General features: G+C 39.9%; 1 protein-coding gene across 12 annotated transcripts in view; it reads right to left on the reverse strand.

Moving 5' to 3' along the window:
- Window positions 1-26,325, reverse strand: part of FN1 (fibronectin 1) — a 69,467-nt gene extending 43,142 nt beyond the window's left edge. For all 12 annotated transcript variants that reach the window (XM_042950069.1, XM_042950066.1, XM_042950065.1 and 9 more), the window contains exons 1-17: window positions 26,065-26,325; window positions 24,964-25,092; window positions 23,897-24,034; window positions 22,217-22,348; window positions 21,143-21,280; window positions 18,768-18,926; window positions 16,062-16,253; window positions 15,053-15,232; window positions 14,216-14,392; window positions 13,006-13,158; window positions 11,587-11,715; window positions 9,588-9,731; window positions 4,734-4,855; window positions 1,868-2,048; window positions 1,493-1,669; window positions 350-478; window positions 153-242 (exon numbers count right to left, since the gene is read on the reverse strand). In XM_042950069.1, coding sequence (XP_042806003.1) covers window positions 153-242; window positions 350-478; window positions 1,493-1,669; window positions 1,868-2,048; window positions 4,734-4,855; window positions 9,588-9,731; window positions 11,587-11,715; window positions 13,006-13,158; window positions 14,216-14,392; window positions 15,053-15,232; window positions 16,062-16,253; window positions 18,768-18,926; window positions 21,143-21,280; window positions 22,217-22,348; window positions 23,897-24,034; window positions 24,964-25,092; window positions 26,065-26,212 — 2,518 coding nt within the window. In that variant the 5' untranslated portion in view covers window positions 26,213-26,325. The remainder of the gene's footprint in view (window positions 1-152; window positions 243-349; window positions 479-1,492; window positions 1,670-1,867; window positions 2,049-4,733; window positions 4,856-9,587; window positions 9,732-11,586; window positions 11,716-13,005; window positions 13,159-14,215; window positions 14,393-15,052; window positions 15,233-16,061; window positions 16,254-18,767; window positions 18,927-21,142; window positions 21,281-22,216; window positions 22,349-23,896; window positions 24,035-24,963; window positions 25,093-26,064) is intronic.
- Window positions 26,326-27,492: the final 1,167 nt, after the last annotated feature.

Raw genomic sequence — 27,492 nt, forward strand, 5'->3', positions numbered from 1 at the left:
ACACACACACACACACAGGTACCCCTCTACCCTAGACTAGTAATTATGCAGAAGATTTACGTGACCTCCCTGTCCACAGGTTAGAATCGGCCACCTCGCCACCTACTCCATCAAGACTAACATGGCAGCCAGAGAGAGGAGGCCACGCTCACCTGTGATGGGCGCCTGGGGTCTGCTCCAGCGAACAACAATCGAGGTGTCATCGACTCGGTCCACGGCAGGGTCAGGAGGCGCATCGGGCGCTAACAAAAAGAAGAAAAGGGCAAATGAGGAAAACAGTCAGGAAATATCACTCTAGGCCTGTTCTGCAGACAAACAATTCTTCTCACAGCATGTAGTACACATGTACCTGTTGTCTGTGAAGTAGACAGGATCAGACTCTGCTCTCCTTCTTCAGATATCTGATAGACATTTACAATGTATTTTCGTCCAGGAAGCAGGTCAGGGATGCTCACAGAAGTGGCCGTGCTTGGAAGATCTTTAAAGTAAAAAAGGAAAGGTTACCAATCAGAGCAAACCAATCCCTCAAATCACTCCAACCTATAAAGGGGATATTTTTAAAACTGTACATTCATAAGGGAAGGGGAAAGTCTAGAAGGAAATGTACTAATGGGTAATCGATAATTATCAATACATTATGAGATTTTTCTTTTGTTTACCATTTTTTTTCTGAAATTTTTCTCTGAAGATATATAATTTTTGTAATCCACCCCCAAATTTATAAAAATAGCTTTCTGTAGTTAAAAGTCAGGGTAGCGGTTATGGTCAGGGGACAAGGGGGTGTGGGGTAGGAGGGATGATCTTTTTTTTTTTAAGTTTATTTATTTTGAGAGAGGGGGAGAGAGAGAAAGAGAGCATGAGTGGGGGTGGGGCAGAGAGAGGAGAAGAGGGAGAGAATTGAGAACAGGCTCTGCTAACAGCACAGAACCCAACTCGGGGCTTGATCCCACGAACTGTGAGACCATGACCTGAGCTGAAATCAACAGTCAGAAGCTTAACCACCCAGATGCCCCTGAGTGTTCTTTTTCTTAATCTGGGTGCTGCTCACATGGACGTCCTCACTTTATAAAAATTCATCAAGCTGTATGCCTATGATATATTATACTACAATAAAGTTTTTAAAAAGCCCCTAACCATGAGAATTTGAAAAGCATGAGTACACCCCCAAAGGCTAACATTTTCTGCTGTGGTCCTCATACTGGCAATCACTTCCCTGGAGAAAACACTATGGTTGTACAGACTTGTGCCCAGGCAAACGGGTAAAGCAGCTCACACTGGGACCAGGAAAATGTGAGCATGGCTCAGGAAAAATCCAAGCTCAGTTCTAGAAAGGGTCAGCTGTTCTCCTTCCTCACATTGGAAGTTTGTTTGGTCTGAGCAGTCAACTAGTTCCAAAACTCAATGAACACCTTCTTGGAGGTCCCCCAACCCACATACACATAGAGTCACCATCAGCCACTCAAAAGCTGTCATGGCAACACATTTAGCTTACCAAGGTACTGTGGTTCATCTCCCTCCTCACTTAGCTCGTATTCCACACGGAATCCTGACACGGTGTCTGATGCCGAGACCCATGAGACCACAAAGCTGCTGGCCGTGATTTCGGTCACAGATTCAGAAGTGGCCACAACGGGAGAAAGGGGTGTCGTCTCTCCTGTCACAGTGTTGCCTAGACAGCCACGGGAAGGGGAGAGGGAGCCTTCAGCCATCAAGAAAATGTCCTACTGTCATCCACAGAACACCATTTTTTAAAAACAGTATTGGGGTCATCCATGGAAGAATAGGACTTGAGAAGCAAACCACTCCCTGAGGACAGCGCAGCTCTGAGGAACACAGGCATGGACATGAGGATGGCTCGGGTACGTACTAGTCACTGCTGTGCTCGTGCTGGTGGTGGTGAAGTCAAAGCGTGTCACCTCTCTGTGGCCGTAGTGCTGAACACTGATGAGCTGTCCCTCATATACCACACCTGGGGTCAGGCCTTTGATGGTGTAGGAATTCAAGTGGCCAGGAATGGTGGCTTCCTTCCAACCGCGTGGGGAATTTTTCTAAAGATTTAAAAGAAAAAAATCACCTAAGTATTCACAAGGGTGAACATTCAGAGATGATCATGAGTAATCTTCAAAGAACGAGGGACCTGTGCAGCTCCATTGTGGAGGAAAATCGTGGAAAACTGAAATCAGAATAGGGACCTGTAGCAGAGTTTAATGTCAACAATAATTATTAGTGTGGCTAATATTTACTGATAGCTTATTGTGTACCACACCCTGTGCTTTTACTTGCATTCTGTCATTCAGTCTTCATCTCTCCCTTCTCCAACTTCATGGTATAAATGCCCTCATTTTACGGGTGAAGAAACAGTTATATGACATGCCCAAGGTCACACAGTCACAGGCACGGGGCACCTTCCTTTTTGCCAGACGAATTTATTTCATATTAGCAAGAAAATATGATGAGCCTAAGTTTTGCCTCTCCCATTTTTTAAATGTCTATGATGCACAGAGATATATTCTTTTCTTGGGTGGGAAACGGCCAGATATTCTACTTCTCACTTAGTAGGATACAAATTTCTTGCCTTGCAGAAATAGTCAAAGATATAATATTACTTTGTGACTCAGTTCCTGCAACCATCACATATAAGGTTCAGCTGGTCTGGCTGTATGACTCATTCTTGGATATGATTTACCCCATCAAAAGCGGTTAGCCAACTTTGGGCAAGACTCTAGAAGAATGTGATTTCGGTTTATTTAATCTTTGCTTCCAGTTTACATTTCACATCCGTCCAGCTTCATTAATATGTCATGGATCACAAAACTCATTGCAGTAAAATGTGTGGAAAAGAAAAACACTTACTTCAAACAAGATGAGATCCTTTTAAGTGTAAATATTCTAAGCTAAGTCAAAATACATTTTTAATGCCCAGCGACTTTTTAAAATTATCCAATCAACCAGTTCCTCAATAATTCAAATACTCAAGTGTCCATTTATATACATATATATATTTAATTTTTAATGTTAATTTATTTTTGAGAGAGAGAGAGACAGAGTGTGAGTGGGGGAGGGGCAGAAAGAGAGGGAGACACAGAATCCGAATCTGCGCTGTCAGCACAGAGCTGGATGCGGGGTTCGAACTCACTAACTGTGAGATCATGACCTGAGCCGAAGTCGGACGCTTAACCGACTGAGTCACTCAGGCACCCCCATTTATATTTTTGAAATAAATGAAATGGATCGTAGTATATTTTAAATTTAAATTTTAACTCAAGTACGTTGAAAAAAATCTCAAATTAGTCATTACAATTAGATCAGATTTCATGATAACTGTTTTATTCAGTTCTAGAAGGTTAGGCATCAGAAGAAAGTATTCAAAAATACACTCTTGGATAATATCCATTGAGGAAAAACCTGAAAATTCTTCATCGTTAAAAATCTTAAAGAAATTAATCACTGCTGCTTCTTTGAAGATTTTCCAATTCAATGTACATCTTATGACTTCCCTATAAAATGTCCCTTATTACAGTGATCTCACGCAATACTTCAGAATTAGTTTTAAAGTAAATAAAACTGGGAGTGAGATGTAAAGATGAGAGACAAGAAGGTATTGGAGGGGAAAATACAGTAATCCCACTGGCTAACATCACTAAATGCAAAGTTCTGGAAATGGCTGCTCTGGACACTATGACGAGAATACTGAGTATACTACAAAAAAGAATGCTTTTGGGGCACCTGTGTGGCTCAGTTGGTTAAGCATCTCTTTGTTTCAGCTCAGGTCATGATCTCATGGTTGATGAGTTCAAGCCCCATGTCCGGCTCTGTGCTGACAGCTCGGAGCCTGGAGCCTGCTTTGGATTTTGTGTCTCCCTCTCTCTCTGCCTCTGCCCTGTTCATGCTTTCTCTCTTTCTTTCTCTCTCTTTCTTTCTCTCTCTCTCTCTCTCTGTCTCAAAAATAAACATTTAAAAAAATTTTTTTAAAAAAAGAATGATTTCACAGCTTGAATTTTTCCCAAAGAGTTTAAATACAATTGCCTGAGTTGGTCCAGCATTTTGTTTTATTTTGTTTTTAATTGCTAGGATTTAACAGCTGTGACTAAAAGTGGACATTTTTTTTTTTTTCCTGGGTTTAAAAGAGTGTTTCTTAAGTTATGAGTCATGAATTTTGGAGATCTAACAGGCAGGTTTGAAGGGTAAGAAATACTAAAATTTACTAGATCAACATCTTCCTCAGTATGATTTCTTCAATTTCTAGATGCTTCTCATTAAAAACTCAGAAGGTTCACTTTTTAAACAAGCCAACTATCACCCCTCATTTTCTTCCCTGGAATCATCTCTGTTCCCCCTCTACCTAAATAACTTCAGAGAAACAAAAGTAACATTTTAAGAAGTGATCCCTTAAAAAGTGAACCTCTATAGCTAAATATTAATTTTTTCAAATCATGGAAATGATGCCAATAACTGTCTTCCTCTGACAGAGGTGCAAGATATACGAAGCCTTTAGATTCCCTTCCCATATCGGGGAAGAGTTGTTTCAGACATTATCATCTCTAATTCCTTGTTAAGAAGATCTTTCTAAATAACAAATCTTTCTAAATCCTTCTAAATACCAAAAAAGCGAAATCTATATATCAAATCACAGATAGTTCATCAGATCGGTTGGCTTGAAAGCTGGAAAACAAATATTTAGAATGTGTTTGTTTCAGAACCCTCAATGTCCCGTTTGTGGGTGGGATACTCACAGGTTTCCATCTGAGAATGTACTTGGAAATGTGAGATGGCTCTGGTGCATTCCACTGGATGGGGTGAGAATTGGGCTGACTGGGGGTCTCAGTGATGATGACTTGGACGGGACCAGTTGTGCCTGAAAATGAGAATGCGAGATTTGGTGATCTTGGGTATTCACTTGCTTCAACTTAAAACTAAGTGCACGTGGATGGCCATCATTAAAAGATAGTTTTGCTTATCAGTAAGGGTGAATATAGTTAAAAAAAAATTCTGGGATTACTTTTTTACATATTGCCCTTGGAAATCAATGCAATAAAATCCTTTTTAGTCAATAAGTCATTGTCGTTCACATGAGAAATGCAAATAGAACTTGTTTATAGCAAATAAAATAAAATTTGAAAAATGCCTTAGTTTTATTTTGTCTCCATTTTCAAAATAAGAATTGAGAAAATTGCCAAACTACCCTAACCCAAATAAAGTAACAAAGAACCCAAACTCCCATTTATTTATCATACTAAGCTTCTTTAAAACAAATTCTCATTTGTGAAGCCTTTCATCTAGAATGAATCCACCCACTAAGAAGGAAACAACATTCTAAAGGTCATATGACATGATATAAAACACCCATATTTCTAAATGGGGTAGAATCCTAGATGAATACACAAAAGCAGTAATTACAGGTTCAGTTTTATTTCTTATCAGCCTACGCATCCCATTAGGGAAAAAGTTTTCATTTTATTTTTACTTAGTAAGTATACTCTAAAATCATATCACTGATGGGCCATGTTATTAAGAGATCAAACTTTTTTTTTTTTGAAAAGCAATTATCAGCTGAAATGACAGGTTGAAGTATATACTAAATTCAGTATTTCCACATCTCAGTATGTATTATTGTTTCCTACAAAATTTAAAGTATGTTTTTTTAAAGAAAAAACAATATAAGGAAAATGGAATTAATTTCTTAATAGTGTAGACTCCACTTAGGATAATAATGAATTACCCAGAAAATTTATGCTTGCTGAGCAGAACACATCTTTTCCCTAAACACTGTCTTTTTCATGATGTCAATGTTCAACTTTTTTGAAATGAAAACAAAGTTTCTTGTCATAACCTTTCCAAGAATTTCTAACTGCCACTCTATCAAAGACAGCAAAATTTTGCAAGTTTAGTAAAGTATTTCACCAGATTGTTAACAGATTTAGGTTTTCTGAAAGCTCTTAGGAAAAAAAAAATATTGATTTTCAAACCTAATTATCTTTGCTGTCAAATTCTCTTTGAAAACAAAGTTTTCTGTAGCAGAACAAATATATAACTTGCATCTCTGCATAGACTTAAAAGTTTTACAATAATATGCTCACTTCCACACTGAGAATAATTCAAAGTGGTTGAAAACTAACAAGTTAAGATTCTTTGAATCTTAATTTCATTTAATGCACCTATTTCTAAGCCACATAAATATCAAAATCCATGTACAGAATTCTTAGTTTTCTATAATTCCATGTCACTCTTTGAATTACCCCTTCTGTTCATGAAGCTCCTCAAAAATACAAATAAATTTTTAAAGACAAATGGTGAAGCAAAATGTTAGAGATGTGACTTCCGTGAACATCAGTAAATACAGGAATATCAGGTCCTTAAATTACTTACAATAATTGGCATAAGGTTGTTCAAATATCAATCCTTTAAAGAATTCCTACTATAATTTCCTTAGGTAAAGAGACCTCTGATATGTATATTATTTAATTTGGCAGTCATGATTTTGAGGGAGGAAAAGGTTTATGATGCCATAGAATGTACAACACCAAGAGTGATCCTTCATGTAAACCAAAGACCTGGGGTGAAAATGGTGTCTTGATGCAGGTTTATTGATTGTAACAAATGCACCGCTTGGGTCGGAATGTTTGTAATAGGGGAGGCTGGGCATGTGTGGGGCAGGGGCTGTACGGGAAGCTCTGTATCTTCCTTTCAATTTTGCTATGAACCTAAAACTGCTCGGAAAAAAATTAGCTTTTAATTAAAAGAAAAAGTTTATGATGGTTGAATGTCTGTTAAGTTTTAGAAAGACAATACAAATGACAATTACTGTCCACCTTTAACCCTAATCCTGTTCCTGGGTCCACAAGGTAATAAACAAGAGGGGAGGGAAACAAAAAAGGTGACTCACTTGTTTTTACCTCAGTGATGGAGCAAAACTACAGAAGTTTTTTCTCTTTCTAAACTTTCAAGCACTGGTTTGAAATTATAGGTTTTAAAATTTAGGCTTGTACCATAGACCACTGAACATCAGTGTGGATTTCATGCATTTAGTGTATTTTTTATCAGAGAGTAAAGAGCCCGTGTCCATCATTTGTAAGGCCAACTAAATTCTGGTTACCACTAGACTTGAATCTACATATGATTTGAAGACAGGACATCTGAAAATTCTGACATCATTTACATTGGTTAGATTTGGTAAAATAAAATTAACCTAACTGGTATATACTAGCAATTACCAGTAAAAACCTTACTCCCTCTCTTATTCAATCTGCTCAGGCTAACCATAAAATAGTTAAGTAAAGATATGACACAATGTGTATGCTTTTAAAATCAGTTTAAAATAAGGCCAAAATGAATCATTTCCAGGAACGATGACCCTGGGGAAGTTAAATATTTATGAGTTTGTGACTCAGTCCTTTTTTCTCTATTTTGTTTGCTGAGATCTGTGCTTCCATGGCTGTTTATTGACAAACCAAATGCCTCTTATCTTCTCTGAGTTTGAACAACTCCACCAAATCCTCTGTAGATGGGAGCAAACAGGGCAAGGCTCAGAGACAGTCTACTGGTCATCTGTGGTTCCTTTATTCTCCCCAACCTCATGAAGCCCCGCGCGCTAGGCATGAACCACTGAGCAAACCAGGCATGGAGATAAGCACCCAACCACGTACTGAGGGCAAACACCAATCCCCTCTCCAAATCTCCTTCTCTGTGTTCCCTGAGCATTCTTCTTACCCTTTTTAAAAAATAGGAACAAAGTCAACAAGTAAACTCCAAAGCAGAAGGCTTCCTTCCCATGTAGATTTCACCCCTGTCCGGTTCACCTAAATGCTTCCAGCGAGCAGTTTTGTGAATAGGCTCATTGTAAAAGGGTGAGAAAAAATTTTTTCTCTAAATCATTGAGGACAATTTTCGACAAGTTGCCACAACAATAACAACCATAAACATAGAAACTCAGGAGCATTTCTTTAGAAGGCTCTACCCTTTAGTTGCCTCATTAAAGGAAAAAATATATATATATCATTTCTGAACTTAAGGTTCTTCTGCAATCAGATATTTTAAACGTTATTAAATAAAAAAAATATATTTTAAGTGATTCCTACACCTAAATTCACCATGAATACAATTTAAGAGCCAGGTCAATTTGTGCTGTGAGCTTGTTTAAGCAAAGTCACCTTGTACGGCCCTGGCAGTGACTGAGGACTGGGGAGAGCAGTGTTTCTTCCAAGTTTGTTGGAAGGGTGTATCTGGGCGGTTAGTGTTTAGGATCAGAGATTGTTAGGTTGTTTGTGCTAGAAGGAACTTTAAAGGCAATCAACTTTAATATCCCCATTTTACAGATGAGAAACTAGTGAGTGAAGCTTGACATGGAACTCTTTCACAGCCTACAGCCAGGACCCATGTCTTGGCAAACTCTACCTTTGGCCAAATTGTTCCATATCCTGTTTTCTGTGATAGTGAATGTGTAATAAGAGATACTAATCTCTTATGACATTATGGAGGGATTTAGTTTACTTAATCTTTTTCTGTTTATTTTTGAGAGAGAGAGAGAGAGAGAGAGAGGGAGACAGGGCACAAGCAGGGAAGGGGCAGAGAGAGAGGGGGACAGAAGATACCAAGCAGACTCCTCACTGATAGCAAAGAGTCTGACATGGGCCTCAAACCCACAAACCGTGAGATCATGACTGGAGCCAAAGGCAGACACTTAACCGACTGAGCTACCCAGGTGTCCCTAGTTCACTTAATCTTAATTTCTGTCATAGGCAGAATCTGATGCTCTCCCAACTTCTTTTTGTTTCTGAATGTAGCCCATGTTTCAGGTCTAAGGGTAACAGAGGCCTAGGAGATTTTGCAGCTTAGTAGTTGCTCAAATAACTGGTGCCTAAAAATTTGAGCTTCATAATTCACCGTGTCTTATTATAATCACTCAGTGAAAATTAAATTTAAAAAATGTTTTTTTGTCTAAAATGAATTAATCACACCTCCAGCTAGGCATTATGTCCTGTGACCTAAAAAAAAGAAAAAAAAAAAAAGAAAAGAAAAAAAAAAACGAACCCAGCAATAAACATTTGAGAATATTTGAACTGCGTAGGCAGAAAATTGACCAAATTACTCAACTCTTGACCGAGGATACTTTGTTCTAGACTCCAACTGATCAAACAAATGAAAATTTTGACACAAAGAAGCCCCAGATGAAATGGTGAGTGAACACACATACCCTATATTGTATTTCACATAATCTCTCTAGGCAACCTTTCTGTTAAGAGCTGTAACATACAACCCCACACGTTACTTCCAGTATAGTTCACGGTATGGTTTCTATTTCCACGTGGGGACATGAGATGAAATTAGCCAGAGTGTTTTAACCTAATGGAACGCTCTATAGTGTTCAGGAACAAATTTACACACAGGCACATTTTCACAGCTGAGCACACCTTTAACTTGATGGAGGAGAAAGGAAAATTATTTTAGTCAAACATCTGATTATTAGAGACATGAGAAAAAGAAAATAGAGAGGAGGCCAATGCAGGCATCAGAGTATTAAAAATACTGATGCTGCTCTGTTTTGGAAACTCCGTTAAAGACTCTCAGTTTGCACTAAGAAAGGTACTTACCTGGATAGGTCTGCAAAGGTTGGCAATGCCACTCCCCAATGCCACGGCCATAGCAGTAGCACTGGTACCTGACACCATGCACGTACTTCTCCCAGGAGTCTCCAATTTGATAAAATGTTCGGGTTTCTGAATCCTGGCATTGGTCTAAAATATAAACAAGCAGAAGAAGCAGCATTGAAGACAGGGAGGTACAAATTTCATTTCAGTGTGCTAGACCATATATTATTTTTTTTTTTAATTTTTTAAGGTTTATTTATTTTTGAGAGACAGAGAGAGACAGATCATGAGCAGAGGACATGCAGAGAGAGAGAGGGAGACACAGAATCCAAAGCAGGCTTTAGGCTCTGAGCTGTCAGCACAGAGCCCGATGCGGGGCTTGAACCCACGAACTGTGAGATCATGACTTGAGCCAAAGTTGGATGCTTAACTGACTGAGTCACCCAGGCGCTCCTATATTCTTTAAAAAACATTTTTTAATGCTTATTTATCTTTGAGAGAAAGAGAGAGAGAGAGACAGAGTGTGAGTAGGGGAGGGGCAGAAAGAGAGGGAGACACAGAATCTGAAGTAGGCTCCAGGCCCTGAGCTGTCATGTCAGCACAGAGCCTGATGCAAGGCTCAAACCCACAAACTATAAGATCATGACCTGAGCTAAAGTCGGATGCTCAACCAACTGAGCCCAGACGCCTCCCCCTCCTTTTTTAAAAATTTTCAGACCATATATTCTTAATTTTAATGGAAACTTGCAACTGTCCTTACATTTAAAAAAAAATTAATGTTTTTTATTTTTGAGAGAGAAAGAGAAACAGAGCATGAGCTGGGGAGGGGCAGAGAGGCAACTGTCCTTACAAATATATGTGGTTACAAAATGTTTTGTTCATATCTTTTACCTTACAGAGCAATTAGTAGTAGTAAAAAAAAAAGTACCCATTGGGAGAAATGTTTAGCTTTCTAAAAAGATGATATTTCTTTTTTTAATTTTTTATTTTTTTCAAGTTTTATTTATTTTTGAGAGAGACAGCATGAGTTGGGGAGAGGCAGAGAGAGAGGGAGACACAGAATCTGAAGCAGGCTCCAGGCTCCGAGCTGTCAGCACAGAGCCCAATCCGGGGCTCAAGCTCACAGACCGTGAGATCATGACCTGAGCTGAAGTCAGACACTTAACCTACTGAGCCACCCAGGTGCCCCAAAAAAGACGGTATTTCTAAATAAAAAATTTATTATTTAGATTTCAGTATATACTGACATTCTGAATATCAATTTTGGAACAATAAATTAGATATTATATTTAACCTATATTGATGCACTAACTTACCGTTTGAATAGTAAGAACAAAGGATCACTTTATATACCTCTTTAAATTTTGGAGTGCTTAATTTTACATGCACATGGATGAACTAGATTTTAACAACGACTACTTGCTGAGCAGTTTCTAAAAAAAAAACCTCTCAGGCTTCTCTCTCAGCTTTGATAATCTCATGTCAAACAAACTCATCTGATCAGTTTGTTTTCGTGGTGAGCAATAGGTCTCCTTTGGTAAGGGAATATTAATGGATTACCTTAAGGCTGGCCACACAGCTCTTTTAAGGCTCAATCTTCACTATTTGCTTAGATCTATTATAAAGGGCAGCCAAGAAAAATAAAGTATTTGGAAGGAGGTATTTACTGGCATGCTCACTTGCCCGCGTTATTGCACAGTCAGCAAAGTAAAGTTCTCTTTCATAACATGGATTCTCTTTATGATTCAGAACCAAAGAACTAATTCCATTCCATTAAAATAAACCTGCATGTGTTACCAAACTCAACAAAAATAGATAACTGTCACTATCAAACTGGTATCTTGGTCTATGATTAGAGAAAAGACTTTGCAAAGCTCTCTGCAAGCCATTGATCAAAGTCTGGAGTCAACTTCCATTATGTAATATCAAATGGCTCTCCTTATCTGAAACTTGTTAACTAGTCCCAGCGTCCAAAACCTCCTAGAGACATGAGGCTAATTACCAACGGGATCGCATTTCCATCTGCCCCGGCCCTGACCAAAGCAGGTACAATTCAGCATGTGCCCCTCTTCATGACGCTTGTGGAATGTGTCATTCACGTTGTAAGTGATGTCGTCAACAATACACTGATCTGTTTAGGAGACAGTGGGATGGTGGAGAACTTTTTTAAGTTTCATGATGAGATAAAAAAAAAAAGTCATGTTTTTCAAAGCATACAGTTTTTTTCCCACTAAATTACCAACACCTCCCACTAAAATAACTTTTATACTAGCATAGAAAGAACATTTTTTCAAACCTTGGTCAGGAATACAGGATTTGGAAAAAAAAATTCTCTGTCTTATCAACTTTTTTATAAACTTAAATATCAGAGGTCAAAGTCTATGCAACTAAGTAAAGAATGTGGTAAAATACACCTTCCTGTGGAAAGATAATTTTTAAACAAATACATGTTTTACTTTTGGAAAAGTTCTTGCTAATTTGATAATGTCCTTTAGATCTCTGCGTGCTATGAGAAATAGGAGGAAAATTAAGCATACTTATGGAGTACCCAGCATGGTGTGATGGTCTGATCTCTGGAATGGCTGGGGTGGGGAGATATTTGGATTTGGGAAATAAAATAACATCGATGGCATTTGTGAAATTAAAAACAAAACAAAACAAAACACAAGAGTAGGCCAACTGTGTTCCAAACTCTCTGAGAGATCCTGAGAAAATTACTTTCCCTTTTTGGGTCTCAGCTCCTTCCTCTGTAAAATGAAGAGTTAGTCTGTACGTCTTTCCTTTCTGTTCTGCAACATCATGTAGAATTATTATTACTCTGGTATTGTGTTACCCACAAAAGGAGAACAAGTTCAGGCCAAGGTCAACACACCAGTTATATGGACTATTTATTGGTTCAGAGTTGTACCTAAATCGTACTCTTCAAATCAAAGAAACAGAAGTACCAACATGGTTTTCATAAATCGATATCCCTATATTATATCCCAGGATCCAAGGGAAAAAAAATTGAACTGAGCAAAAGAAATAGGTGTCTCTGATTGTCACCTTCAATTTGGATCTGCAAGGATCTGTTTTTAGAATAGCAAAGTCTCTTTTCTTTACAGAAGTTATTCAATCTTTTCTAGACATGAATCCAATGGTGTAACTAAAAGCTAACAGGATCAAATAATTGTGTTCTAGCCTTTGAAGTCATCTTCTCAGCCTAAGTACTTACATCCTGGGAATGTTTCAAATTTTATAAGTGCTCTGCCAGCTTCTCTCCACTGGCTGCCTAACATGACAAACCTATCTAGCACTGTAGACTGATGGCATGGCGTCACACATTTCCTCTCCTGCTTTTGGAAAGTACAAATGTCCACAAAACTTGGTCCTCTCTGCAGTCTTGGTCCTTTCACATGCTCTCATTAATAAGCAAGCATACCTCGGAGCTGAGAGTAGGCGACACAAGTCCATTCTCCACGACCATTCCCAACGCATGTGCACCTCATCATGTGGCCCATATCATGCTGTTTGTCCCACTGATCTCCAATGCGATACATGACCCCTTCATTGGTTGTACAGATTTCCTCATGGGCTATATAGAAATGGATGGAGAAATGATCACAAGGTATAAAAACATGTGCAGTATTATCAGTCCTTAGGCTAATAGGATAACCAAGAATTGGTTGGAAAGCAATCTGGTGTGCCTCAAAGAAGTCTCAGGGCTGCTCTCTGCATGTGTAGGGTTTTAAGTACCAGAGGGAGCAAACATAGTCCACAGGTGAAGTATGTTGTAGGGAATAATTACAGGAAAGGTTGAGGGATGTTAAACCACAATAATGCCTACACATTCATGTAGAGGGCTTGCATTTTTGTAGAAGACTGATGTTGACTACTGCCGCATAATTTTTTCTACTTCCAGCTTATTCTATCCTGAAGGGAAACTATGCATTTGGGTATAGAATTATAAGCTAAAGCATGTATTTCTTCTAAATCCGACATTCTCTTGTGTTGAAAGATATAAAAGTATAAGTAGTTTTCTTATGTTTCATGGCCTCACATTCCACAACATACGGTGCATGGCTTCTCAGTTCCAAAACTACAAGATCAACTGTAACCTATGGGGTTCTTGAAATTTGAGAACAAAGAAAAGGTATTGGCCCCCCTTTCTCTATCCTTACAAACTAGATCCCCCTTAAAAAAGAAAAGATCTCATACTTGAAAGAAAAGCAGAGTTTTGGTCATTTTGGTATTTAATAAGTGACCGGGCTTATTCTAATCAAACCAAAATTATGTTGTAAATATCGTGGGTCTGTGACTACAGCAGTTATGTATTAAATGCTGTAAGTTGTGTGCTCTTTAAAAATGACAAACCTGTAAAATATGTGCATTTCCAGACTTTAAAAAAAAGCATTTTTATTGCATTTATATGTTTTTGGAATTCAACTATATCGAAAGGATTTTATAATTATATGAATGGTTATATAATATATAATAATTATATATGATATTATATAACTATATGTATATAAATATATCTTACAGAGTTGCATGCTGTCTGAAAATTAAGACTTAATGGGTAAAATAGGAGTAAACCGGACACTATTCTTCTGTCTTACTGCTAAATGGGTGTCTACAGGGCTTTGTCTTACCAGCCATGGGGCAGAATCCGAACTTCTGGTCAGCATCGTAGTTCTCCGTTGTTCCACACCACTTCATGTTGTCTCTCCTGCCCTCAGAAGTACAGTCCGTGTAGTTGTGGTTGTTGTACAGGAAGGGGAAGTGGCACAAGGCACCATTGGAATTTCCACCTCGAGTCTGAACCAAAACTGCCCAGAATAACAGACAAATAGGAAGAAATAATATGACAACTGAGCTTACAGTGGGGACTAAGCATACAGCTTCATATGACCCCAGCTTACAGTGGGGAATTACCACAGGAAGGTTCCGAGCGAGCCAGGTCTCTGCAGCTAATTCACGGGGAGTCTACCTCAGAAGAAAGGATGCCTGATAATATAGTCTCAAGCTTCCTTAGCGTATTCACCTTCACCTTCAAAACAGATTTAAATCCAATTTCACTCTCATTTTCCCAGCCAAAAGAGAAAAGATCAAATGGTTGCTTTGAATAAAACATAGTGTTAACCAGTAGAGAAGCAAAAGCACTCAGGCATTCATCCTGTGTATTCTTTAGCACTGGGGGATTGCCTACGGATGTTAATATACCCGCATCTTTAATCACATCATAATCCCAGTGTGTCAGAAATAATTGAACAGGAGGGCTTTCCCCTCGGTGTCATTTCCCAAGGGTCCTGGGGAACATGGAAGGATCTTCAGCTGCTAAGTTTGCTTCACATCTCCTGGGTCCAGACTGAACAAAAGTGATACATCTTTTGCAGCCTCAAGATGAATGCCCAGAAGGCTGGCAAATAAAAATAGGGCGTGAGAAATGGGTTTTTCTCACTGCTGTGCTTTCCTCCTGGGAGACTCACCAGTATGGTCTGTACAGAAGGAATATTTCTGGTCTTGCTCATAATTGGAAGTTGTGCTGCACCAGAGATGTCCATCCTGTCGCCCTTCTGTGGTGCAGGAGTAGAAAGTCCTGCCGTTGTAGGTGAATGGTAAGACACACGGCTCCCCGTTTGAATTGCCACCGTAGGTTTGGGTTACAGCTACAAGCACAACCAAAAGGGTCTCAGTAAATAGAGCTGCATTTATCTCCCACCAGTAGCTGCTTCTTTATAGCTTAATGGAGACTAAGCTTGTGCCTTCAAGCAGCCAGCACAGAGAATCACCTAGTCAGTCTAAATGTATTACTCAGGAAACCTATCTTTTGTGAATAGAGTGACACCTGAGTTCCTCTGCCCATGTCCTTTGTTGCCACCTTTGCTGCCGTGCCTCAGTTTCCCAATTTGCAATGGTGTATTAATACAGACTAGTTAAGAATGCTGTTCAAAGTATACTGGAGTGATATACAGAACTCTGTTGGTGCCATAATAATTAATACATGAGGTTATTCTAGGGAAAAAGTCAAAGGTACCAATTGTTATTGGTTACTACCAATTATATAGTTATACCACTATAGTGGTTACTACCACTTTTGTAGCCCAGAAGCAATGTATTAAGTTGTTGAAAGTTTGCATCATGAAGCTCCAAAAATTTGAGATTCAGAGTATAAAATATGGTTGGTTTGCTATTCAGAAAGCAGCCCTCTTATAACAACATTTTAGACAAATAAAGATAATACATAGCAGTTTAATCCCCACTACAGGAAAGAAAATACGTAGATTAAAAAGATTGGAAGAAAATATATGAAATGCCAACCCTGGTTGTTATCACAGGGTGGTAAGATTATAAGCTTTTCTTGTTTGCTTTATTGTTTTACTTTGTTTTTTTTTTTGTTTTTGTTTTTGTTTTTGTTTTTGTAAATGAATGTACTGCTTCTCAAAAATTTAATAATAAAAAGCTATCAGTATTATTTTTTGAAAAGATAATACAGACCTGTCTCTTGGCAGCTGACACCATTGCCCAGGCAAGTGCACAGCATTTGCTTATTTCCTTGTGTCTTCAGCCACTGCATCCCCACAGAGTAAACCACACCACTGTCTGTGACACAGTGACCGTATGGAGCAGGCTGGGGGTGAGGCTGGGGCTGGTAAATGGCGGTTCGGACATCTGTGAAAGAGCCAGATCCTAAGGGCATGAGAAAGGAAAGTCATAAAGCTGGGTGAGAGAAACCAACTAACTACTTTCTGGAGTGGGGATCTTCAGGGTCCCATACAGATCACTCTGAAATCCATGGTGTTACTGATCTGGAACTGAAAAGAAATGCCCCTCCCTTTGTTAGCTTTTACGTTCAGCCTAGGAAATAACCTATAAGAGTCTAACCAAAGGGTCTCCATCTTCCAGCTTATCTGGATTATATTTCTAAATCACAGACATTATCCTGCCACTCAACAGAGCAGATGCCCTCAACGATTCCTCACTCAATCCAGGAAGAACATGGTCCACAGCTTCATAATCCTCCACACTTAAGTTCTTCCAGCTCACCTCTGACCACGTCCTTCCCTGGTGTAAGCCTTGTCTCCTCATTCACTCATTGTACCCTGTACTGTCTTCATGTCTTTCCCTTCTCCTGGAATGGTCTGCCTCACCCTCGCTCTCTTAGCAGCTTCTATACGTTCAATGTAACTAGGCATTTCTCTTGCCAATATTGTTTTTGAGAAGTCCCTGACACCCTGCAGCAGACCTGTGGTCGTCTGTTTAACTCTGAGCTCAATGAAAGCATCCTGGGCAGCCATTCTGGATTCTCTAGAAGTTGTTCCTCCTTCCACATTTTGTTTCCCCCCAGGATTATTTGAGAATCGGTGTGTGTGTGTGTGTGTGTGTGTGTGTGTGTGTGTGTGTGTGTTTCTAAACCCAATCAATCCGCTTAACACAGCTTTGTTTTCAGAGTAAGACAACACAATATGTTGATCTTTTCTCTAAATTGTTGGAAATCTGCTCTCTCAAAGGCCAGGCCCACAGAAGAGTCAGAATGAATGCCAGAATAACTGATGGACTGAATTCAGCATCTCTCTAAGCCCTGCTCACCACTAGAACCCAAAGACACTTTACATACAATGGGTCCCAAGGTCATACACACCGGGGAGTGGGCATCTGTATATACCCCACTGAAGAGCCACAGTACAAAGTAACACAAAGATCTCATAGAAGCAGGATCCATTTTGTTTGACCCAATGCTTCTCAAACTTTTTAAACAGAACCTTTTCTGTAAAATATTAGTAATATTAATAAAAATAGATAACATTTATTGAATCCTTATCCTGTTATACCTCAATTACCCTTTTAATTTAAACGATTTCAGTAGGGGAGCTGGAGGAGGGAAAAAAATAAAACATAAACTATTTCAGTAGATTGATGTTTATAATTGTTTGTTTTTTTGGTTAGCAGTAATTTCACTGATATAATCAAAAACCTCAGGATGCATGGGTGGCTCAGTCACTAAGTGTCCGACCCTTAATTTCAGCTCAGGTCATGATCTCACCATTGTGAAATGGAACCCTCCTTCGGGCTCCACACTGTGCATGGAGCCTGCTTGGGATTCTCTCTCTTTCTCTTGCTCTCCCTCTGCCCCTCACCTGTTCTCTCTCTCTCTCCCTCTCTCTCTCTCTCTCTCTCAATCAACCAATCAATCAATAAAATAAAAATGAAAATAATCAAATAACTCAAAGATACTACCAAGTCTAATCTTGTTTACCTTTGGAAGTGCTCAGAGCAAGACGAAAATTCACCAAAGGGAGAAAAATCTAAACGAATAATATTTTTATTTATGGTTAAATGGTTGATTGATAACGGGCTAAACAATAATGCTAGTACATTATGCAGTGAAAACTTGATGAGAACATATTAAGAAGGATAACAGAAGCACACACCCGTGATCGCCATTATTTCTGTCTTCAGACTCTTACAAAACAAGTTACAATGCAAAGATCTTGCTCTTGTGCCAGAAATAATGAAAACTACTTTTTTTTTTTTTAAGTGCTTTAGACATTGTGTCATTCATTCTCATCCCTAGGCCTCCTCTGAATTTCTCGAATTGTAAATGCCAATACATGAAGAAAATGATTGTGCATTATTTTATGGAATGCAACAAAGTCTGCTGGAGCATGGAAACCACGCATAAAGAATTGTTTCCGCTACAAAGAAAGCTGAATGTCAGGACAAGGAAACATATTCCAGTTTGGAAAAGAACAAATGTACTTTTTTCCCTTTTCCTAGCAGAAGAACCAAGTAGTCGTGTAACCTATCATAACCCTTTCATTTCCATTAAAATGCACTTTAGGTATTAAAAATGCTTATGTAAAAAAATGCATATGTATGTGAATGTATATGTGTGCATATCTACATATATATCTATATCTTAATTGTGTGGGTTTTTTAACATTGGCATTGCCTTAAACATCGTTTAATCTCTTGGGGCTAAACCTCCTTTTGTTCCCTCTAAGATCTATTTTTATTTCATTTTTTAAAAATTTAAAACCTGATATTAAACAAAGTTTTTAACAACTAGCAGTCTGTAAATGAACTCAGATTATTAGCAGAAACATGGCAAACTCATCCTCAAATGGCGTGTCAAAGGAAAGATGGATTTGCAGAAATAGGTTTCGAAACGTGCTGCGGTTTCTGGCTAGTTCTGTGCCTCACCAGCGGATGTGGTCTGCAGAGCCGCATGCCTCTCACACTTCCACTCCCCCCTGCCGTTGCCTGTGCAGATGCACTGGAGCAGGTTCCCCCGATTATCCTTCTTGCTCCACGTGTCGCCAATTCGGTAGGATGTCCTGGTGTCCTGGTCATTGCATCTGTCTGTATCAGAAAGGAAGCATTTCAATATACACGTCATGTCAAGCTGGGCAAATGCTCAAGTCAACGCTAAAAAAAGAACGTAGTGGTTTAAAGTTTGGTGAGCTATTCTCTGGTGGTAGGTTTCTATGTGGCTCTGGTACCACAGGTGTCAACCTTCTGAAAGATGGGATTCCATTTGTTAGAGCAGAAAGGGAGATGTGTGACTTTGTAGGATTTAGTCTCGTTCCTCTTCGCTTTTGCCAAAGGACTTTTTCATCATCTTTCATCCATTAATTTAAAAAAAAATTGTTTTCACATTGGTCCTTGGATCAAATTCATTCTCTGGCTTTCTATTTTCCCCCTCTCTTTCCTTCTCATGCTCTCCCAGCTTTCTCCCAGTAATTGCTGGATATGACCAGCCTTTCAACAGGGGACTTTCTTTAGAAAGTGGGAAACAATAGGAGGCAAGCAGGTTTCAAAAGGTCTCCCCCCAACTGCCCCAAAGAAGCTATAAAAAACAGTAGCATCTCTTTTTTCATTTGTTATGTAAGAAAATTCAGAGTACTGCCAACTTCTTTAAAATGTTCTCTTCTAACCTTCCCCAACACACACCTATTTAAAATTACCAGTCAAATGGCTTCTTTTGAATGGCTCAGTGTGAACCTTTCATGGAAAAATGGAATTATTAACATAAAGTGATCATTTGTAACTAAATTGCCATTAGTGTATGTGTTCAATTATCTGACAAATAGATTGTTTCAGTTATAATCCAGTTTTGCCCATATGCTACAATGTGAGGAGGGAGGATTTGATTTCTGTATGAATCAGAAAATCACAGCACGAGGTGAAAGAGACCATAATTAGACGGTTGATGTAAGTGCACACAAATACACACCCACATTGATCTAGCATCAGAATGGAGGTCTGGAGGAAGATATTATAGCTTTTCTCCATATCCCAGGGAAAAGTACTTCCCTAAACCCCCGTAGCACTATTTTCAGTATTTTTCTTGAAGCCCTTAATATTACACTTTGTAGAAAATGAATATGTATAAGCCTTTCTTATCTCCCTGACCGACTAAGTAAGTGCTTTTGGAGGCTGTACTAATGTCCAATTTATTTTTTGCATTCCTATACCATCCTGTATAAACTGGGGACTTACAAAATTTCATGCAATACACGACTTTTCTTTGAGGAACTTTCCCCCAGCTTGCTATTAGAAGAACTTTAAATAATAGATGAGGGTTTGAGTCAGACACTTACTTTGTTTTGAGCTAAAACTTTGCCACCAAGGTCTTGAAAGTCTGATGATCATAATAACATTCTAAATGCAAAAGATCTAATGAACAAGCAAGTTTCTGGGAAAGAGTCTGCCAGAATTATTATCACTTTCCATGAAAGACTCATTTTTTTGTTAGCAAAGAATTCAAATTTAGAGTTTGAACATTTTAAGATGGTTAAACACTTTAACCTAGATAAACAAAATAGGTTCAATATATTGAGATTTGACTTAGAATTTATTTATACCAGCAACATTAATGGTTGTTTTGCTTCAATAAACTAGTTGCCTTTGGTCTGAAAAGTTCAAAAGAGGAGCCTTGAGTCCCTAGGGCAACAGGTAGGACCTCCAGACAATCCTGGAAGGAGCAGCAGGGGTGCTAGAGGTCAGCTTCTTTATGGCACTAAGAAGCCTATTTAAGAGCTTTGGGTAAGAGACACTGTCCTTAGTCCCACGTAGGCACATAATTTTAACCTATATGTACTTTTTATTTTCATCAGTTTTGCCAGTGAATATGCCCCAGTTAAATTTCAAACATAGAAGGAAACCTAAAACTTTAGAGCTTCACTCCATTCTCTGTTAATAGTACCTACATACCCAAAGATGTATTTGCATGGATTTTAAAGATTTCTTTGCTTTTAATACTTGGAAAATATCTCAGTGATAATTTAATCAAACATTTGCAACTAATCTTCAGGTCCACAGCATATTTGGCATTTTAATGCATATTTGGGATCTTTCTTAGTCACTCATAGCCGAAGACCTTATTATTAAACTTTATAGTTTTCTTTGAAGAAACAGAATAAGTTGATTGTGGAATTTTTCTTGCCATCCAAATGTTACCAAAGCATGCTGGTGTGGTGGGTGTGTTATAAGTGACATCACGTTACATACAGGTCTCTCTAGGAATCCAGAAAACAATACCTCGCCTCATCTTGAGCAAAAGAACTAAGACGTACTTCTAGAAGTACAGGTGATACGTCCACTGCCTTCTCCCAAACAGGTACAATCCACCATCATCCAGCCTTGATATGGCTTTTCCCAAGTTTCTCCAACAACGTAGGAAGTTCCAGCAGCATGATCAAAACATTTCTCAGCTGTAAGGAAATTTGGATGAAAAACAGGGGCGGGGGGGAAAGGGTTATTTTGAATTGTGCAGGCTCCTTGTAATTTAAAGTATATTGTGTAAGCAAAAATCCAGCCACATTTTTTTAAGTGGTACTCTGTTCAAAAAGAAAGGCACGCCCTATAACTAAGCACATAGTAAGTAACCAAAGTGAAAGAAAGCCCAAGACGAGCCGGCAGGCGGAAATTCTATTCTCCTAATAAGTACATAGACTATATATATTCAGCTAGTAACATTTCTCACACAAGTATTTGAGTGAAAAGGATCTGTATATGTATTCATCTGTGGGGGACAAAACACCCACAATTCCGATCTTAATTATGAATGCATAAAAAAAGACAAGAAAGCTGTTTAAAATCTGATTTCTATAATAACTACAACACAAAAAGTCTGATTCAGGAACAATTTATATATTCAAATCTACAGGCAGAGACTTAGACTTGTGTTTATAGAGTTTAAGATTAAGGCCAAAAGAAGCTCAAAAAGTTTGAGTTTGAAAAAGAAAAATTACCAAGGTGTGACAGAGCACACACAGTATTGTTTCAGTCCAGCGTGTTCCAATAAAGAAAGATGTCAAAAGTGCTATTTTTTTTCTTTTAAATAATTTATATCTTGACCAACGAGAAAGCAGCAATGAGACAGTAGACAAAAGAAATGACTGTTTCCTAAATCTTTCAATTCGATCCTGTCCTTTTGAAACAAAATTAAGACATCTACCAATGTTAGTACTTTTGGGCCTGATTCCTTCAGGGCTGTGGATTATGAACTATTTCAGTAGTTGAAATAAAATTTCCACTTCCCTATTTTTTGAATTGGAATTCAGATCTGGCGTCCACAGGGCCTTTGGTGCAATCCACCATGTTGGCTGTGCCTCCCCGCCTCTCCATCGTCCCTCAGAGCCACACACCTATCGGCTTGCAGGTCCATTCTCCTTTCCCATTACCAAGGCACACACACTCCAACATGTAACCGCCGGTCTCATGTGGTCTCCTCCACGTGTCACCGATCTTGTAGGACTGACCCCCTTCATGGCAACGGTCTGTTCAAGATAAAAAGCAAATGTTAGAGAAAAAGACAGAGAATATTTCAGTTAAAAAAAAAAGAAAGAAAGGAAAGAAAAGGTCTCACGTTCCACCCAGGATAGGTACTTGGGTTAGGCAAAGCAAGAACACAGACAACAGCTTTCCCATCAGAGGCAGGGGGAAAGTTAACAGGTCTGGTCACTTGGGTCTTGGTTAAGCATGATGGGAAATCACACAGAAAATTGAATGGCAAAGAAAGAGGTCATAAGTCCTGGTTCCTCAGAGAGATCACAGGAAATTGGGTCCTAAAGCAGAAAAGAAAGGCTGGCAGGCAGATTGAGGCTGACGGAATGAAAAGGCCACACTGGGCATAGCTTTCCAGCTTTCAGGAGTGGGAGAGCCCATGTTTTACCCCAGCATAAAAAATGTCACATTGGTGGAAATCACATAGATGCACACCTATCAAGTGTGGAAATCTGGGTACTCTTCTAAGCTATTAAACACAGTGGCACATCAGAGGCCAAACTGTCCATTAGATTATAAGCACTATGGACCACTAATTCATAAGACTGCCAATAAACTTGAATAAACCCTAACATTAAGTACAGGAAAAGCTGATTGGGTCTATTGACAAAGGACTGCTTTGTTCTTTTGGACAGAAGCCTTTCAAGTAACTTATACTTAAAGGATGGATTAAAAAAACTAAATGCTTTCTTTTTAAAATTTAATTTAATTAATATATTAATTTTTTTTTTTTTTAGAGAGAGAGAAAGAGAGAGAGCAGGGGAGAGGGGGAAAGAGAGAGAGAGAGACAGAGAGAGAGAGAGAGAAAATCTTAAGTAGGCTCCATGCTCAGTGTGGAGCCTGATGTGGGGCTCGATCCCATGAACCTGGGATCATGACCTGAGCCGAAACCAAGAGTCAGATGCCCAACTGACTGAGCCACCCAGGTGCCCCACTAAATGCTATGTTAATAGAGTCTATTGGTAGCCTAGTGAATAATAATGAAAAGGCTGCCTTAGCTAAACGGGAATTAATGAGAGTCAACACAGTCCCCAAAGGTCCTCGGAAACACTAGTAGGCTAACCATTCCATATTATCCCTGGGAATAGAGATTTGTTTCCTGGGTAAATCCTATAAGTCACAAGAAGTCAGACTGTATCTGTGGGATGCAAGAAGTCTCTGCATCACAAACAAGAAGAGCAGACCACACAATGGCTAATTCACCTCTTCTTGACCATCTTCCTAATCACTTGATCAGTCTAGCTTGAAGATGTCCAGGTAAATTAAAATGAACAACTCCTCCAAGCATATCTTACTGAAATGGAACTCAAGAGATCCACTGGGTACTCACAAGTCCGTACAAACTAAACACTGTTTCCACCTGTGCACAGAGCCATCTTCCAGAAGCATAGGATCCAGTTGGGCGATGACATAAGAGCACCCAGTCACCTGGGGTAAAGCCCCGAATTAGGAATATCCAGTCATGGATAGCAGAAAGTGACAGTGACGGTAATGGAGAAATTCATTTATTTTATTGACATTTTGCAGAATGTCTTCCTTACTTGCAATGGTACAACTTATCCTCCCTCGCCCAGCTCCGATGCAGGTACAGTCCCAGATCATGGAGTCTTTAGGGCGCTCATAAGTGTCACCCACTCGGTAAGTGTTCCCAGTGTACTTGTCAAAGCAAGTCTCTTCAGCTGAGGAGAGAAAGAAAGTTCATGTGAGCCTCACATATATAAAAGCTTTTTTATTCCACTAATCCCATCCAAAGAAAAACTCACTTTTTCATTCTATGAGTAGCACAGTACAACAGAAGTATGTAAAAAATTAAAATGGGAGATCTAGATTTTACTGCAGGCTTTAATGAAGCTCAACTTTTGAACTTTGACCAGTTCTCTGATTTTCTGTAAATTAATTTCTATTGTAAAGGATTCTCAGGCCCTTAGGAAAAAAACTGTATTAAGCACTACTTTAGGACTGGTTAGATTGTGAAGGAAGGCTTCCATTGTAATCTCTGGCTCACTCAAACCAAGGTCCACACTAAAAGCAAACAATTTGAAGATCTCCACCTCCCACCAGGCACTGTCATGTCTTAATCCTATTTCCATTTTAGCCTCATCCGTGCTTCTTTCCAGGTGTTGTTATAATTTACAAGAAACAGAAAAATGGTCATAAAAGAATGAGAACTTTGAAGTAAGCAGCTCCTGGTTTTATGTAACTGACAAATCACTTTATAATAGAGTACCCAAAGTGTTTTCTGGCCCGTAATCTTACATGTAGTTTAAGATTTGAAATTCTTTTCTAATAAACTAAAATTTTATAAGTGGTTTCTTTGGAGGGAAAACACAAAATCTTTCATTTTCTCATCAAAAACTTTGAGAGAATAAAACAAAAAGTAGACTCAAGAAACTACTTTCAGATACACTAGTTGTTTGGTTTTAAAGGTAGAAGTAACATGTAAAAGACAAATAAAAGCAGTTATTAACAGTTATTTAAAGAGGAAATGATAGACAATTCTACTGGGAAAATGGTGTACATATTTTTGTTACCAATGCTAAGTTTAATTAACAAGCACCCACTTCTCCATATATCAAAAGATACTAACTGCCAGGCTCCCACCACTTACGTTCAGGTTTACTCTCGCAATTAAATCCTCGGCTCCCTCCATAACAGGTACAAACCAAGGCATTTCCCAGGTAGGTGCGCTCCCATTGTTGGTTTATCTGATAGTGTTTCCCATTGTCATAACAGCCAGCTATAAATGATTGAAGAAAAAAGTGATTACATCTCCATCTTCTCTTTTTTCTAAATTATGGAATTTTCTTACACAACTAAATTGACAAGACTAAGCAACAAACAGAAAAATAAGTTAATCAACAGAGGAGCAGAATATTCCACTCTAAAATATATAGAAATTAGCTATCTAAGGAGTTAACCACAATTCGTACATGTAGATATTTAGGTATTCCTTTTTTCTCTCTTTTAACTTAGCTAAATGTTATACAATGATGTCATTTCCATCTGGCCAGGGGTCTACATCAAAGGAGTGGAAACATTTTGGAAGACAGATACCTGGAATTACATTTTAAAATATGCAAAGACCTTCAATGCTTTTCTGGGGTAATAAGTCAAGAAGGACAACTTTAAGCAGTTTCCTTTAGCCCAGGCTATAGGAGGGTGTGTCTTTGAAAAACTGGAAGAGGAATTCAGATCTGTTCTTGGAGAAGTATCCTGAAGGGCCCAAAGCACTGTGAACCAATCACATCGCTTTCAAGTTCGGAACAATGTAACTATTTGGACACCCTCCTACCACCCCCATTTTGAAAATATTTAACCAATTATTTAGTAACAAAGAAAATCTGAAGCGTAAGGATCACACTAATACCAGATGGAAAATGTAAAGGCAGTTTCCTCCTTAAAAGCAAGTTTGGATGAATTCATAGGAGGACGACTTTAATAGGTACCGCTGACAAGAGCGCTGCGGGAACCCCTGTGCTCCAATGCATTATTTTATTCTAAGGCCCTCGGAACCAGCCTGCTCAAACCCCGAGCCTTTTGTGCCCTCGTTCGGCAACTCTCATTAAGGCGTGCACACACACACACACACACACACACACACACACACACACGCCGCACACGCGCGCGCGCAAAACTTCAGCCACAACTTTGGTTGGCTTCAGGGTCCCGTCCCGGGGACAGCCTGTTTCAGCCCGCGGTCGGTACTCACGCTTGCTCTGGCTGACAGCCACTGGGGTCTGGGGCTGAATGATTTGCTGAGCCTGCCTCTTGCTCTTCGAGGCTCCGGTGGAGGGCACCGCTGTCCCCAGGGACAGGACGGCCAGCAACAGCAGCCGGGGCCCCGGACCCCTGAGCATCTTGAGACGGTGCGGGAGGGAGACGCCCTCACCAGAAGGCAAGTTGCCACCAAGTTTGTCTCCCTTTGCAACCTGCGGGAGAAGGTTCCAGTGCCTTCTGTGGGTTGGTGACCCCAAGAAAATAGGGGCCAGGGGATGGGGAAGGGGACGGCCCGAGGGACAGAGGGGAAGGAGAGGACGAGAGAAGTTGTGGCTGCAGGTCCCCTCTCCGGCGCTCGCGCCTGGAGCTCCCTCACCTCCCCCTGCAAAGCGCTGCCGGCGCGGGCGGCCGAGCCCCGAGCGCCAGGGTTTATATGGGACGGTCCCCTCCCGCCCCCCACGAGGCCCAGGGCGCCGGGGAGGAGGGACCGCCCGGCTCCCCCCACCCTCCGGCCCCCGCCGCCGCCGCCGACCGCGCGCCGATTGGCCCGGACTCCGGGTGACGTCAGGGGGACTGTGGGTTCGCCGCGAACAAAAGAGATGCTGATCGCCCGCCAGGACTGGGGCAAAGGAACTTTTTTTTTGGTTTCCTTTGCGGTCGTCAAACTTTCTTGGGGCTGAGGGGGAGGGATGGGAAGCGGCTGGAAAGGGGTAGACTGGGAGGAAAGGGAGGGGCTGGAGTTGAGCGAGGCGAAGGGGTTGCAAGACACCCCCCGCCTTTCCTTTTCTTTTTTACTGGGGCGGGGGGAAGTTGAGGAATTGCATCACTTCTGAGAAAAAAAAGTCTGCTCGCTGGAGTGTATTTTGGGGGGAGGAAAAACCATAAAGTAGCCACCACCTTGCAGCTGGAGGAATGTAGACTTTACAGTCCCAGGGCGGGGCTGGCTTCCCTCCTGTTCCCTCTCTTTGGTCTAATGTGCACTGACTTGGGACTCGCTTTCTCTGCCTTCACAGCTTCCTATTCAAGACTTCTCCCCTTCTGAAGGCTGTACCTGCCGGGTTCTGAGGAAGGGGGGAGAAAGCGATTCTTTAATGAGCTTCTACTAAGTTCTGCGGGGTGCTTGGAGGATCTGGGGGAAATTCAGAGAACGAGTTTTCTTTTTGGAAAGACAAAGCAGCAGTTAAAAAATGTGCGGGAAAGTCTCTTTCCTGGGGATGGGGTGCCTGTTTCCACTCAAAGTGAAATCAGTCGTGGATGACCTGAAACCTGGAGAGAGAAAGGTCTTCATGTCTTTGCCCACGTTCACCAAGCCTGTTGCACACGGGGGGAGAGATCTTGTCTGACTCACTAAAAGCTAAGAAAAGACCATTCACAGCCTTGCCTCCCAATAGTCCCTTCCTTGCTTTTATTTGGCATTTTC

This window comes from Panthera leo, chromosome C1 (genome assembly GCF_018350215.1).
Source record: "Panthera leo isolate Ple1 chromosome C1, P.leo_Ple1_pat1.1, whole genome shotgun sequence".
Lineage (NCBI taxonomy): Eukaryota > Metazoa > Chordata > Mammalia > Carnivora > Felidae > Panthera > Panthera leo.